At 40.7% G+C, this 16,170-nt stretch overlaps 1 protein-coding gene across 5 annotated transcripts in view; it reads left to right on the top strand.

Annotated features, from left to right (window-relative positions):
• LOC105466876 (HMG-box containing 3) overlaps positions 1–16,170 on the top strand; it is a 52,386-nt gene that overhangs the window by 1,762 nt on the left and 34,454 nt on the right. For 3 of the 5 annotated variants that reach the window (XM_011716022.3, XM_011716019.3, XM_011716023.3), the window contains exons 2-5: positions 2,775–2,913; positions 4,333–4,507; positions 7,977–8,474; positions 10,077–10,175. In XM_011716022.3, the coding sequence (XP_011714324.3) occupies positions 2,775–2,913; positions 4,333–4,507; positions 7,977–8,474; positions 10,077–10,175 (911 nt within the window). The remainder of the gene's footprint in view (positions 1–2,774; positions 2,914–4,332; positions 4,508–7,976; positions 8,475–10,076; positions 10,176–16,170) is intronic. The other 2 variants (XM_011716021.3, XM_024788217.2) reach the window with 2 other exon arrangements.

The following is a 16,170-nucleotide window of genomic DNA, read 5'->3' as shown; positions in this document are numbered from 1 at the left end:
GTTAGAGTTTAGGTCTCTTGACTCCACATGCAGTGCTCATTACGCCTTATTTGTGGAGTGAGGTCTAATTGAGAGGTGAGTGGGCTTTGTACTGCGCCTATCAGTCCCATATTTACCACCACAGCTGCCTCTTCACATAATTCTAAATTTCCTCCTGACAGATTTTCAGGGGCAACTATGTTATTTCCCTCTTGCAAAATTCAAGTGATTTCTGTGAGCCTTTCTCACTCCAAGGATTGAGACTTGTGGTAAAACTCCAATTTAGAACTTGGCTACAAAAAAAGCTAACTCTTCTTGAAGTAGTTATTAAGTTTTTTTATGCCTGTTTTCCTAGACATAAAAGCTGTTAGTAGATTCTCTGTTTGTTAGCCCAGCACCAGAGAGCTGATATTGGTTGGTGAGATGACTGTTTAGATCTGTGCTGTCTCTAGCTCCTAGCCTATGTTGCTATTTAAATTAATTACAATTGGCCAGGTGTGATGGTGTCTCATGCCTGTAATCCCAGCACTTTGGGAGGCCAAGGCAGGAGGATTGCTTGAGCCTAGGAGTTTGAGAGCAGCTTGGATAATATAGTGAGATCTCGTCTCTACAAACATTTGAAAATTTGCCAGATGTGGTGGTGCACATGTGTAGTCCCAGCTACTTGGGAGGCCAAGGTGGGAAGATCTCTTGAGCCTGGGAGGTGGAGGCTGCAGTGAGACAAGATCGCATCACTGCACTCCAGCCCAGGGGACAGAGTGAGACCCTGTCTTAAAAATAAATACATTTAAAATTAAAACTAATTCAATTCTTCAGTCACACTAGCCATGTTTCTTTTTTTTTTTTCTTTTGAGACGGAGTCTTGCTCTGTCGCCCAGGCTGGAGTCCAGTGGCACAATCTCGGCTCACTGCAAGCTCCGCCTTCCAATTCACACCATTCTCCTGCCTCAGCCTTCAGAGTAGCTGGGACTACAGGCACTCTAATTTTTTTGCATTTTTAGTAGAGACGGGGTTTCACCGTGTTAGCCAGGATGGTCTCGATCTCCTGACCTCGTGATCGCTTGCCTCAGCCTCCCAAAGTGCTGGAATTACAGGCGTGAGCCACCGCGCCCAGCCCGCACTGACCATATTTCAAGTGCTCAATAGCCATATGTGGCTGGTGGCTACTATGTTTGACAGCACAGATGTAGAACATTTCCATCATCAGAGTTTATTGAACAGTGCTGGTTTGGAGAGTTGCCAGTAGAGATGGGTAGCAGTGTAGCATAACGAAAGAAGGGCCAGGGAGTTGGATTTTTTAATTGAAAAATCTATCTCTCAAGTCCCTGTTTGGGCTTGGTGGCCTTGGGAAGGTTGTTAAGCATCTCAGACACAAATAATAGTCTTTAACAGAGGCCAGATATGGTGGCTTACGCTTGTAATTACAGCATTTTGGGAGGCTGAGGTAAGAGGATCGCTTGAGCCCAGGAGTTCAAGACCAGCCTGGACAACATAGTGAGAGCTCATCTCTATTATTATTTTTAAAATTATATAAAATTAAAAAAAAAAACTTAATGAACTCTTTCATTTTTTTTTTTTCCTGCCAATTACCTGACTTTAGGAATGAACCCAGCTGGGCGCAGTGTAATCCCACTCATGCCTGGAATACCAACAGTTTAAGAGGCCAAGGTGGGCAGATCGCCTGAGTCCAGGATTTTGAGACCAGCCTGGCCAATATGGCAAAACCCCATCTCTCCAAAAAATACAAAAAATTAGCCGGGCATGGTGACATCACCTATAGTCCCAGCTACTCAGGAGGCTGAGGTAGAAGGATTGCTTGAGCCCAGGAGGTTGAGGCTGTAGTGAGCCCAGAGTGTGCCACTGTACTCCAGCGACAGAGTGAGATCCTGTCTCAAAAAAAAAAAAAACAAAAAAACAAAAAAACCCTTTTTATTTGTATAGCACTTGACTATTTTCTTTTTTTTTTAAATTAAAAAAGATTTTTATTTTTTAAATAGAGATGGGGTCTCACTATATTGACCAGGCTGGCCTCAAAACTCCTGACCTCAAGCAATCCTCCCAGCTCAGTCTCCCAAAGTACTGGGATTATAGACGTGAGCCACTGCGCCCAGCCAATTATTTTTAAATAGAGTTGTGTCTGTTGTATCCTTTGAGTCCTATCACTATAAATCTGTGAGAAGGTAGGTGAGACATCTCTTTTTTTATACATGAGAGGAAGAAAGCTGAACAAAAAGCAGCTAAAAGACCTGCCCAAAATTGCACAAGCTGGCAGAGTGTAAAGAAATCTCTTATATACAGACCCTTACTACATGTTTGAGTGAATCAATGAAGGCGTTTGCTTAAGTTGATGAAACATAGGAGGAATGGGCCAGAACTTCTGATTTCTGGTCAAGCATTCTTTTCATCTGTTTCCGTATAGAATTGTCATAATTTGGGGCTAATAAATCTTTGCGTAAAAGGGGTGGGTGGGTACTGTATCCCGTGAATATAAGTGAAGTCTTTCTAAGTCAGTGGTCACAAATTTGCCCGGTCTAAGGAATTACCTGAGGCATTTGTTAAGCATGTGGATTTCCATACCCTCGGGAGATTCTGATTCAGAAGGGCTAAAGTGGAGCTCTGGAATCTGTATGTTAACCAACCAACCCAGGTGTCTCTTAGGATATATTGGGTTTGGGAAATGTTTAAGCCTTAAGGCACTGGCAGAGGTAAGGGGTTATTGGGTTATTTGATCAGGAAACTGCTGCCCCTCTTAGGGTAAATTCTGGATACTTTATTTTGACTTTCCTTTCCTTTAGCCATGGACGCATCATATGATGGTACTGAGGTAACTGTCGTGATGGAGGAAATTGAGGAAGCCTATTGTTACACCTCTCCTGGGCCACCCAAGAAGAAGAAAAAGTATAAAATACATGGAGAGAAGGCCAAGAAACCCAGGTTAGCCAACACAATTTGGTTGCTGCTAGCATTTATAAACAGAAGTTGCTTGGAGAGCTGCATTGAGGAAAACTTTTAAGACTCTTTGAAAAAGAATGTTATTATTGAAGTCCCGGGTCGAGGGATGGGGAGTGGGAAGTGAAGGGATTTCTGCCAGCATTGCTATTACTGACTAAACTTTGCTTTTGTTTTCAAGTTGTCACAAGAAATTGTACCATACTGATGGTAGAAGCTAGGTACAAAAGAGCTACATTATTTATTATTATGCCGTTGTTGTTATTTAAACATTTAAAACAATGCATTAATAAAATTACAAAATTAGAAATAAGGCTGGGTGTGACGGTTCATGCCTGTAATCCCAGCATTTTGGGAGGCCGAGATGGGTGGATCACCTGAGGTCAGGAGTTCAAGACCAGCCTGACCAACATGGAGAAACCCCGTCTCTACTAAAAATATAAAATTAGCCAGGCGTAGTGGTGCACGCCTGTAATCCCAGCTACTTGGGAGGCTGAGGCAGGAGAATCAGTTGAACCTGGGAGGCAGAGGTTGCGGTGAGCCAAGATTGTGCCATTGCACTACAGCCTGGGCAACAAGAACAAAATTCCATCTCAAAAAAGAAAAAAGAAAAAAACCACACAAAAAGAAATAATACCAATTACATCTGTACAGAATATCCAAATTGTAGCTCTAATTTCACTGTTGACTGTGAATACCTCAAACTTGCTGAAACTACCAGCATTGGTCATTTTGATTGGTCTGCTTGCTTCCCTCTCTCATCCATGGGGAGGTGCTATTGACCAGGATGGTGACCAAAGGCTGCGTAGAGGAGTACAGAGTGTGAGTGATAACCAGCCCCTTGAGGAAGCTTTCCCTGAGAGTAGAATGACAGGACAGGACACCTGTATCTTTCTTTGCTTCTGTTGGGTTTAAAATCATTCCTGCACAAAAGATAATCTTTAGGAAAGCCAGTCAAATGAGCCTTTGCCTCCAGGTTTCTGAAGAGAAAACAGCCACTTGCTATCTTTACCATTCATTTTCCCCTACTCCCTTGGAGCCCCTTATCTTCCTGGATAGTTACTCCTGACTGTAATATACTGGCTCTAATGTAGTAACTTTAATATGGTAGCTTATATAGGCATTTCTCCTATACCATGAGTTTTTGTCTTACAAACTGAATGTAATATAATTTGTGTTGTACTGACAGCTATCAGTTATAATCAGGAATAAGATTATAACTTATTATAACACCATCTGAGGATGTTATTTAAATGTTGCTTTGCTTCACTTTCAGTCCCTATTTAGATAAATGCTTAGAAATGAGAAGCTGGGTTTTATCAACCTCTTGACTGCCCATACCTTAGCATAGTAGTACTTACTGGTTGAATGATGGAAAGCCTGAAGAAGTCATTGCTTCCTCAGGTCTGCTTACCTCCTGTACTATTACGACATCTACCTGAAAGTGCAGCAGGAGCTCCCCCACCTCCCCCAGTCTGAGATCAATAAGAAGATTAGTGAGAGTTGGAGGCTTCTCAGCGTGGCCGAGAGGAGTTACTACTTGGAGAAAGCCAAACTAGAGAAGGAAGGTTTGGATCCTGTAAGTAATTTTTTTTTTTCAGCTATTTTTTCCACTGGTTCAGTGATGAAGGCCTTAGGGAAACGAAGCCCCTTGTTCTGTTTCCTTTTCTTTTTTTGGGGAAACTTTCATCATTTTGTCCTTCTTGACTCTGAGCTTGCTTGTTTCCATTTTGATGATGCCCTGCACTCTCTCGTCCTCTTCGGTTGCAGCAATACGTGGAGCTGACATTTTTTGTGTTTTCTACAGTGAGCCTTAGGTTCCTTTTCTAAATTGTAGTGTAACTTGGAGCCCTTTGTAGTTACTATAATATAATAGCTTTAATGTAGTAACCTTAATATAGTAGTTTATATAGGGCTTTTCTCCTACGCCTTGAGTTTTCATATTACAGATTGAATGTAGTGTGTTGTACTAATTGCTATCAGTTATAATCAGGAATAAGGCTTGCATGTTTAGAGGTAGATAGAGCTGCTTGTGTAATACAGTACCATATTATTTTGTTAGCACTGGTGGTTGGAAATTATGCTAAAAGCAAAAATGCCAGTAAAGCCAAAGATGGTGGAGAAGACCAAGGCCTTGGGTGCTTGGGTTAAAGGACTAACAAGGAAGCATTTAGATTTATGTCTGTCAGCATTTTCTTATTTCTAGTTCACAATAACAAAACACACTGACAGCTATTTAAACTGCTGGGTTTTTGTTTTTTTGAGAGTATCCCTGTCATGGCATACACTGCTGTTTTTTTAAACTGAAATTCCTGCAGGAAGAATAACCTTGCTGTTGAAGACTGGAACCTTTTAACCTTAACTCCTTATTTCAATAGAAGCAATTGTCTGTAACTTCTGTTTTGGTGGTGTAGAGCAACAGCAACAACTATGTTATAGCAGAACAGGTTTTATTTTCCCTTGTTAGAGCCCATCTGCTACTGCCGTTTAAATTATTTTGTGCTTATTGGCCTGGCATTCTTCTTTCTGGGAGAGCTTTGTCTTACCTATAGGCTTGGAGATGCTACTCTATGCTCCCTCCTCTAGGTGATTTGTTTATTAACAGTGAATCTGGGAAATAATCCCTGTAGTGGATGATGAAGTCTAAGAAAAGTTTATCTACTCCCTTCGATTTCCTTACTATAATAAAATCAGCAATCTAGGCCGGGTGTGGTAGCTCATACCTGTAAACCCAGCACTTTAATAGGCTGAGGTGGGAGGATCACTTGAGCCCAGAAGTTTAAGACTAGCCTGGGCAAGATGGCGAAACTCTACCTCTACGAAAAAAAGGAGGGGGGGTGGGGAAAGATTAGCCAGGCATGGTGGCACGCACCTGTAGTCCCAGCCACTCAAGAAGCTGATGTGGGAGGATCACTTGAGCCCAGGAAGTCGAGGTTGCAGTGAGCGGTGATTGTGCCATTGCACTCTAGCCTGGGCAACAGAGTGAGACTCTGTTTCATACACACACGCAAAATCAACACAATCTTTCTTTATCATGCACAATCTTTTTGTGCGTGATAAAGAAAATCCTATGTAATCCTGGAGTTATTTGGTTTTTAAAACTAAAAACTTGATAGATCATTATCAAGACTTTAAAAAAATTTAAATCGTCTGCAATGATTCTTCCTTATTTACATGCTTATTTATATCTACCACTATCTCTACTGCTGCCACCAAGAACATGAATAGGTTAGTTCTGATAATAGCCGAGTGACCATTGTAACTTTTGAGTCTTGGTCTCCTCATCTGTAAAATGGCAATAGTCTCTTCTCGTAATGTTTAAAATAGGTAATGTAAATCACCTAGCTGAATTCTTGATAATACTGACATAATAAATATTACCCTTTAGTAGATTAAACATTCAGTAACCATATAATAAGGAAAAGTGGCATTTATTGAGTACCTGAAATGTACCAAGACTGAGTGAAGCTTTATGTGCTGTGTTTGACGTCTCCCAGACTGCCTGGTGTGATGGGAAGACACTCAGTGTCTTCATACCTTAGGAGCCTGTCAGAGCCCTGTGGCAGGCTGTCCTCCTCAGCAGCCCTTCAGGTCTCTTGCCAAGTGCAGGTTCCAGTTTTATGCCTTCTAGTCTATAAAATGAATATCATTCAGGCCTTCCAGGTTTCTTTGTGCTTGGATTTGTTAAGTCCAGACCATCCTATGTGTATTTGCCACCATTTAGTCTTGTTCTCCTGACATGGCTGCTTCAAAGGTTGGCTTGAGAATGCCATTTCCCCATTACCTCTCCAATAAAGGCTCCATAAAAGATTCAGTCCATCTGCTTTTATGTTTCATCTGAGTGCTGCTTTTAACTTTTCATTTCTGAGTGCTTCCTTTATGCCTTAAGTAGTCTCATCGACTTCTTGCTTTTGATTTATTGAAGAATCCTTTTGTAGTTGACTTTAGTGTTCCTTTTAAAAGATACTTCTGAAATTATTTTTTTGTTCTGTTTAATTTCAGGTCTCACTTATCTGTTCACTTTGAACTTTTCTGTTTTCCTTATTGGGTGCCTTTAAATTGAAAAAATAAAACATAAATTACTTTTTCTTGGTGCCAATTAGCCATTCAGGGCTGTGCTTTTCAGTACCTGACCTTGATACTTAGAAGACCTGGCCTGGAGTCCCAGCTCTACTGCTTACTAATTTTGTGTTTAGGAAAAGTTTACCTCCCTGAGTTTTATCCTAAATTTTCTCATTTGTTAAATGGGAATAATAATCTTATCTAACATAATAGTGTTGTTTTTAAGATAACATCAGATAATGTGTTTGAAAACATTTTCTAAACCTGAAGGTATTGGGTCATTGTTAGTATTCACATTTTTTTCCTTAGTGTATTCAGGACCTTATCACATAACCCCTTCTATATATACTTTCTCTCATGAAGGCTTCTCATGAAGCCCCTTAGCTTTGTGATCTGTTCATCTTCTTTGTAAGTCTGGGGAAAACCAGTGAGGTCAGAATGCTTACTTGCTGCCTTGAGTTTCATCTTAGCCTGTTAACTTGTATTTTATGCTCTTTGGGTTTTTATTGAGCATTATACATTCTAAGGTTTGAATCTTATGCTACTTTGGAATCCTAAAGTGTCAGAGCTCAAAAGGAACTCATAAATTGCCAGATTCAGCTCCCTTGTTTTACAGATGGGGCAGCTGAGGCCTCAGGAGGGGAAAGGATTTGCTCAAGGCTATGCCAGACCTCAGGTTCCAGCTCACAGTTTCATATGGCAAGACCAGTGCCATTTCCAGAGTTCAGTTCATGCTGTTTCCCATGTGATTGAGTGAATAAGCTACATTGGCTAAAGTGTGATTCAAATGAAGATGACACTGCTGTTGACAGGGGCTGACCTTATCTGAATTAGGTCAAGAGAGTAGAGTTTTTCCAGTCCCTTTTGCAGGGGGGGAAAAAAAAGACCTTACATACATATATATATGTATGTATGTATATATCTCCACATGGTCTTAGTCCATTTATCTTTGCTTGTCTCCCCCTTCCTGGCTTCCTTATCCTCAGAACTCTAAGCTCTCTGCACTGACTGCTGTGGTTCCGGACATCCCAGGTTTCCGCAAGATCCTCCCACGCTCAGATTATATCATCATCCCCAAGAGCAGCCTGCAGGAGGACCGGAGCTGCCCTCACCTAGAGCTATGTGTGGCTCAGAACCAGATGTCCCCGAAAGGACCTCCTCTTGTGTCCAACACTGCCCCAGAGACAGTGCCCAGCCATGCAGGCATGGCAGAGCAGTGCCTGGCTGTGGAGGCCCTGGCTGAGGAGGTGGGAGCCCTTACCCAGTCAGGTGCTGTACAGGAGATTGCCACCTCAGAGATCCTCAACCAGGATGTGCTCCTAGAGGATGCTTCCCTGGAAGTAGGAGAGAGCCACCAACCTTACCAGACAAGCCTGGTAATTGAAGAGACCTTGGTGAATGGCTCAGCAGACCTCCCCACTGGAAGCCTGGCTGTGCCCCACCCCCAGGTTGGAGAGAGTGTATCAGTGGTAACAGTCATGAGGGTAAGTGGCTTTGGTACTGGTGTCTTTGGCTTTGTCTAGAGTTACTTAAAGGGCAGCTAGCACCATGCAGTGTGATTCCAGAGCAGTGGCAATCAAGAGTGCTGATGTGGCGCTTCTACTGATACTGCAGTTCTCTTGAATGTTTCTTGCCCCTGCGCTCACTCCAGAGTTCTTTGGAATTTCTCAGGCACTCTTACCAACTCTTTGCCCAGCTTAGCCAGAATTTTCTTTACGTGAGATAGTTCATAAACTACATTAGCAAGAAAGCTGCAAATTGTATTTGAGTTATCCATGAGTCAAAGCTAGGATCTGTTAGGCAATTTAGTATCAATCAGGATTTTGTTTTCTGAAGACTGCTTCCTTTTCTTGAAATGGGATGTCACTCTGTTGCCCAAGCTGGTCTTGCATTCCTGGGCTTAAGCAGTCCTCCTGCCTCAGCCTCCCAAGTAGCCAGGATTATAGGCTTGTGGCACCACACTGGCTCCCTGAAGACTATTTCAGCAAACAATGGCACCTTGAACAGTGTACAAGAATTTTCACACAAGACTTGTACCAAAGTCTTCCTGGGTTCAGATGGGGTAGGAAGACAAAGGTTATCTTCAAGGCCAGGTTGATGGGACTCATATCTGAGAAAGAAGCAAGTTTCCACAGTGGCCTAAGTGTCATTCTCAGCTGAAGGGAAAGCAGCACTTTTAGCGATCCCAACAACCTTATCTCCTAAAAGTGGAAGTGGAGAGAAACTGCTACCCTGCCGTAGTATAATATATAACCTGCCCTCTATAACCTTGGAGAGGATAGCATTCTCAGCAATGGGAATCTTCTGTTCAGGCTGAGAGGACCAGCTTGCTGTAGCCCTTGTGGCCTGGGCGGAGAGAACAAGTACCCCTGCAATCTGTCCCAAGTCTAAATCCTTATTTGTTGCCTCAGTGCTGTTTATGATAATGAAGCGTGCAACTAGCCTGTTTTTGTTGTTGTTTTTTGAGATGGAGTTTTGCTCTTGTCGCCCAGGCTGGAATACAGTGGCGAGATCTTAGCTCACTGCAACCTCCGCCTCCTGGGTTCAAGCGATTCTCCTGCCTTGGCCTCCAAGTAGCTGAGATTACAAGCATGTACCACCACGCCCTGCTAATTTTTGTATTTTTTTTTTTGGTAGAGACAGGGCTTCACCACGTTGGCCAGGCTGGTCTTGAACTCCTGACCTCAGGTGATCCACCCGCCTCAGCCTCCCAAAATGCTGGGATTACAGGTGTGAGCCACTGCACCTGGCCACCACTAGCCTGTTTAAAGCAGGTAAATAGGGTGCTAAGAACACTTGAAAGGGTTAGAATTGGATTCTCTCACTAACTGCTTATGTGATCTTTGAAGTCCTAAATCTCTTAGAATCTCAGTTTTCTCGTCTGTAAAACAAAGATAGCACATTTCCTGTGGTAATAGTTTTCTCTTTGTTCTTAAACTTTTTGAGATCATCACAAATTCATTCCTTTTGATAAGCACACTGGGATGAGTACACTGTCTGTTATTAAACTTAATCCAGTCTTCCAGTGTCGAGTGGCCTGGGTGTTTACTCTGTTTCAGTGAAACTGTCCTCTTCGTTGCCCATAGGATTCCAGTGAGAGTAGCTCCTCTGCACCAGCCACACAGTTCATCATGTTGCCTCTGCCTGCCTACTCAGTTGTGGAGAACCCCACCTCCATCAAACTGGTCAGTACTGTATGTGGGGGATTGATGGCAATTAGGGTGTCATAAGCATTTTTTTCTACATAGATTTGTTTTTTTTTTTTTCTTTCTGAGCTACCAGTTGTAGGACCAAGTAGATTTCTAAAAGTATTAGAACCTCAGGATGTGAGAACTGGCAAAGGTTTCGAAGAGATTATGTGGTCCATATGCTCTTAATGGGGGTGAGGGGTTGTAGATAGATCTCCATGGGATCCATGAACTCACCTCAATTTTTATACAAACCTTTTTCCTGGAATAGATTCCATGACTTTTATAAAATTTTCATAAGTGTACATGATTTGGGAAAATGAGCAGCCGCTGATCTAATTCAATACTGTGATCGTACAGATTAGGAAAAGGGCCCAGAGGAGAGAAGGGACTTGTTCAAGGTTACAACACAAGTCAGACTGGATTCTAGTTTCTTAATTCGCAGTTGATATTTTTTTCAGCATTGGGGCTGAGATTTATCCCTAACTCTTTCTCTTTTTCTGACACTATTATAAATGGCATTTTAAGAAAATTTTCAATATCTGATTGCCTACAGCTAATACGTTGTAATACAATTGATTGCTTTGTATATTGGGCTTGTATTCTGCAACTTTGCTTAACTCACTTATTAGTTCTGGTAACTTTTGTAGGTGCTGTTGGATTTTCTACATAGTTAATCTTGCTGTCTACATGTAATGACAGTTTTATATCTCCTTTCTGATTTGAATTCCTTCTTTCTTTTTCTTGCCTTATAATATTGTCTAGGACTTCTGGTACAATGCTAAATAGAAGTGGTAAGAGCAGACATCTTTGTCTTGTCCTCATGTAAGGAGGAAAGGATTCAGTCCTTCCTCATTAAGTATATTAACTATAGGTTTTTCCTACCCGTCCTTTATCATGTTTAGGAGTTCCCTCCATTCCTAATTTTCTGAGAGTTTTTATCAGGAATGGATGTTGGATTTTGTCAAATGCTTTTTCTCTGTCTTTTGAGAGTATTATAAGAATTTTCCAGAAGTTGGTTAAGGTGGTGAACTTCACTATTATTCAAATTTTAAACCACCCTTGTATTCCTGGGACAAACCCCATTTGACAGTGATGTATTATCCCTCTCATAGATTGTTGGATTTGATTTGCTAAAAATTTTGCTCAGAATTTGGCTCAGAATTTCCTTGTACAGTCTGTCCGCTTTTTGTATCAGGGTAATGCTTGCCTCTTAAAATGACTCGGGAAGTATTTTCTCCACCTCAGTTCTTTTCCTTAAATGGTAGTATTACCAGGGAAGTCATCTGGGCCTGGAATTTTCTTTGTGAGAAGGTTTTTAACTGCAAGCCCAATTTTAAAAATATATCAAGTTGTTCGTAACATTCCCTTATTACCCTGTAATAAACACTGTACTTATCTACAAAGATAATTTGGACTGTTGTTTCCCTATTGCTGACAGATGAAAAAGTTTAGACCTTAAAATAATACCTGATTCTGTTGGCCGCTTCTGGTTAAGGCCACTCTCTACAGCTTTCCAATGACGAGTAATGCTTTACATTACAGCCAGCTAATATTCTAAGATTCTTAGAAGTGGACAAACCACTGGTTGCTTATTTTGGTTGTTTCTGGACAGTTACTACCTGTGTGGAAAAATTCCGGGTACTAAACAACAGTGTCACTTTATGGCCTGGTACTACACTGGAGCATGTCACAAGTTTGCAAGGGCTGTAGCTCCTCCCTCTACTAATGGATACTACCAGAGACCTTCACACAGCGCAGACCTCGATTACTAACACCTAAATATTAACACCCGTGGGATTTGCAGTCCCTATGTTCATGCCTAGTACTTTGGTAAGCTCCACACTAGGCACATACTGTTTTATGCAATCTTTAAAGACATCTGCAATAGACAGTATGCAGTTTGTTTATAAACTATGAGGTTTATAAACAGAGAGAACTCTTTACATTTGCTATTATGTCTTAACAGGCACAATCTGAAATACAATTTTGTACTAGCAGTGTATAAAAATACTTTTAAAACAATACTTTTGATAGGTACAGTAGCACTTTAAAGAAAACCACTGTGTAGTTATTCCTTTTGAGGACCTACTAAAACAATTCAACTTACTGTCCCCAGCTACATCTAAAGCACGCACGTGGAAAGCAAGTTCTCTTACCCAGGTACACACCACACACACCCACGTACTGAAACAATCTCCATCTATGATGCATGCTGATGAGGTATCAGTCTCAAACAGGGCATGAGATGACGGTGTTTGGAGCCTGTTTCCATTTCCAGGTTTGGTATGAATGAACAAAAGGCAAAGGCAAGATGGAGTCTGTGTATGGGCCCTCTCTAGGAGTTTAATCTGGCATATCAATATTTAACTTGGGAGGTGGGGGAACGTATTTCCTGGGGCTCTGGATTAAAACTACCTGATCTTTCTCCCAAACACTGGAGCAATTTTTGGAGCTTCTGGAACCGATGTTTCTTCAGCACCTTCACTATCTTCCTGATGGAGATTGTATGAAATGTTTCCATATTCTCTTAAAAGTGGGAAAATTTCAAGCAGAAATTGACAGAAGTCTCTGTGAATACCAAACCACTAATGATTGCCCCCTTTTCGCCTAAATGTTGTGACCATTAAAGTTAGTAACAAAAGCCAAAGGGGCACAAATATGGAGATATAGGAGAATGTATTGCGGCCATCTAATCTGTGAACCAGCAGGACCTCAAAGGTGAGCAGGGCACGACGGCAGTCGTTATCCAGCTGATGTCCATGGTCACGTGTATTCTTCACTGCTCCAGTAGTTCTCATTTGTTCTTTTTCTAGTTTTTTAAGGTAGAAGCTGATGTCATTGATTCAAAACCTTTCTTTTCTTTTCTCTTTTTTTTTTTGGTAGATAAGGTTTCACTCTGTTGCCCACACTAGAGTGCAGTGGCACAATCATGGCTCACTGAATCCTTGACTTCCCGGGATTGACCTGCCTGCCCCAGCCTCTCAAGTAGCTGGGACCACAGGTGTACACCAATATACCCAGCTAATTGTTTTAAATTATTTGCAGAGACGGGGGTCTCTCTGTGTTGCCCAGGCTGGTCTTAGAACTTCTGGGCTCAGGCAGTCCTCCTGCCTTAGCCTCCGAAAGTGTTGGAATTACAGGCGTGAGCCACCGTGCCCAGCTCTTTCTTTCTTTTCTAATGTAGGTGCTTGCTGCTATGAATTTCCCTCTAAGTACTGCTTTAGTGGCATTCCACAAATTCTGATATGGTGTGTTTTCATTTTCATTCAATTCAAATACTTTCTAATTTACTTCTTTGACCGATGAGATATTTAGAAGCTATTATTTACTCTCCAAATATTTGGGGATTTTCCAGATATCTTTCTGTTATTGATTTATAGTTTAATACCACTGTGGCCTGACCTTTTTGATTTATATAAACTGAATCCCTTTAAATTTATTGAGGTTTGTCTTACAGCCCAGAATGTGGTCTGTCTTGATAAATGTTATGTACACTTGAAGAGAATGCATAGTCTGCTATTGGGTGGAATGTTCTATACATATCTAATTAGGTCAAATTGATTGATAGTGTTCAGCCCTTTTATATCCTTACTGATTTTGTCTACTTGTTCTGTCAGTTATAAGAGAAAGCATCTGGCCAGGCATGGTGATGTGTGCCTGTAATCCTAACACTTTGAGAGACTGAAGCGGAAGGATTGCTTGAGCCCAGGAGTTCAAGACCAGCCTGGACAAGGCAGGGAGACCCCATCTCTACAGAAAGCAAAAAATTAGTTGGGTATGGTGGTACACACCTATAGGCCCAGCTACTTGGGGCTGAGGTGGGAGGATTGCTTGGGCCCAGGAGTTGGAGGATACTCCAGCTGTGATCGTACCACTGCACTGTAGCCTAAGCAACAGACTGAGATTCTCCAAAAAAAAAAAAAAGGAGGTGACATCTAACTATCCTTGTAGATTTGTCTATTTCTTACAGTTCTCTTAATTTTTATGTCATTAATTTTGACTCTATTGTGAAGTATGCAAGCATCTAGGATTGTTGTGCCCTCTTGATAAATTGACCCCTTTGTTGTTATGAAATGACCTTTATCTCTAGTAATCTTTGTTCTGAAATCTACTTTGTCTAATGGCTAGCTTTTAAAAATTATTGTTATATCAATAAATTTATTTTTCCATCCTTTTAACTAATTTATATGTTCATAAAGTGTTTTTGTTTTGTTCTGCTTTGTATAGATAGCATATAGTTTGAATATAAAAGCAAGACCCTCTGATGGTCTCTGTCTTTAAAAGAGGTTGTTTATGCCATTAATATTTAATATGATTATTGATATGGTTACATTTAGATCTATTATCTTACTATTTGTCTCATCTATTTTGTTCTGCCTTCTTCTGATGTGATTATTTTTTATGGATCTGTTTTCTTTCTTTTATTGGCTTATTAGCTATTGACTTTGTTTTGGTTATTTTAGTAGTTTCTTTAGGGCTCAAGTACATATTTTTAACTTACCAGTTTATCTTCAAAAATGTCTGCTGCAGATAAACAATATGTTGCAGATAAGAAAGCTGCAATATTTTAAAATAGGAACAGCCTGTAGCTTTGACTCATGGAGAAACTACTTGTTTCTCCTGAGTCTTTATTCTCCTGGAAATTACTGTTCTTTCATGCTCTAATAAATGTCAGCCAAGCACTTCTAGAAAAGTGTTTTATAATTAATACTTAGGACTGAAACATCATCCTTGAACATTTAGCAGTTTTTTTCCTAAAGTCATTTCTCTAGCCTACCGTTAAGGAATATTTCCAAGTTCATGGTAATTTTCTTATAAAACTGACTTATCTTAAATTTTTACTCTGCTTTCTTGAGGTGTTCAGAATGAGAATTATACATTGGCCACAACCTGAGAAAGGATCAGAGATGTTTTATATTCTAGTATTAATAGTCTCTCACAAGCATGTAGAATCTAAATGAATGTTTTCTCATTCCTTATGTCACTTTCTCAGCAAGACACGCCTATGAAATAGGAAAAACAGGTGATTTTACAGAGGAAGAAACTCAGGGCCCAAGAGTTAAGGTCCCTTACCACCAGGTCATTCAGTGTATTAGTGGCAAAATTGGAACCCAAATCCTGGTCTTTCTCTCTTTTGGTGCCATACGACTTCACACTCATCCTTGACTTAATACCACTGTCATAATTGCTTTTTCCTTAGGCTTCCTTGCAGAGGTAGCTAATGGTAGTTTAGTGTTCCCCAAGGGAGTTTTTTGCTTTTCGACTGGGCTAGGTAAGCTGGGATTAATAGCTGAGTAAACATTCATATGTGACAGAACAAATCTGACAGAAATGGGTTTTTTTTTCCAGCCTTAATCTAGAAGTGAAGCATGACTAATGAATAAGTCATTTCTATTTGTAGCTGAAATATAATAACCCATTGTAATACATTTTGCTCAAAGGGAGATCGGTGGAGATGATAAGAGCCAGTGGCTATATATATTAATATGCAAATAACTACATTCTGTTGAGTATCAAAGGATAGGGCCTGGCTTATACCCTGAATTGCCCTTATTTTTTCAGTGACCATGGATCTACTTTTATTCTGAATCCCAGGTCCTTGGTTGTCTGAAGAATGAAGATGAAGCAAATTCTTTGAAGTATTTAGAGCCAGAGGGTGCAGCTGGATGCATAGAAGGAATGTTGGACCAAGAATAGAGAAATCTGGATTCTAGGTCTAGCTCTGCCCTTGATTGATGATATGAAGCAAAGCATTTAAACCTCAGTAGTAATAATACATACTTAATACGATTGCTGAGAGTATTAAATGACATATTGATAAAGTGTTTAGCACTGTGTGGTGCCTAGCTCAATGCATAGCAACTATCACTTTCTTCATTCTTCTGGTACCTAATTGTAACGTTGGGCAATTGTCTTTCCCCATTTGAACTTAGTTTCTCCATTTCTAAAAAGTGAATTTGTTGTGTTGTAGTACCTTTCCAACACTGAC

The sequence above is a fragment of the Macaca nemestrina genome, chromosome 6, assembly GCF_043159975.1.
Source record: "Macaca nemestrina isolate mMacNem1 chromosome 6, mMacNem.hap1, whole genome shotgun sequence".
In the NCBI taxonomy this organism is placed as follows: Eukaryota; Metazoa; Chordata; class Mammalia; order Primates; family Cercopithecidae; genus Macaca; species Macaca nemestrina.
This window is presented reverse-complemented; position numbering and strand designations above follow the sequence as displayed.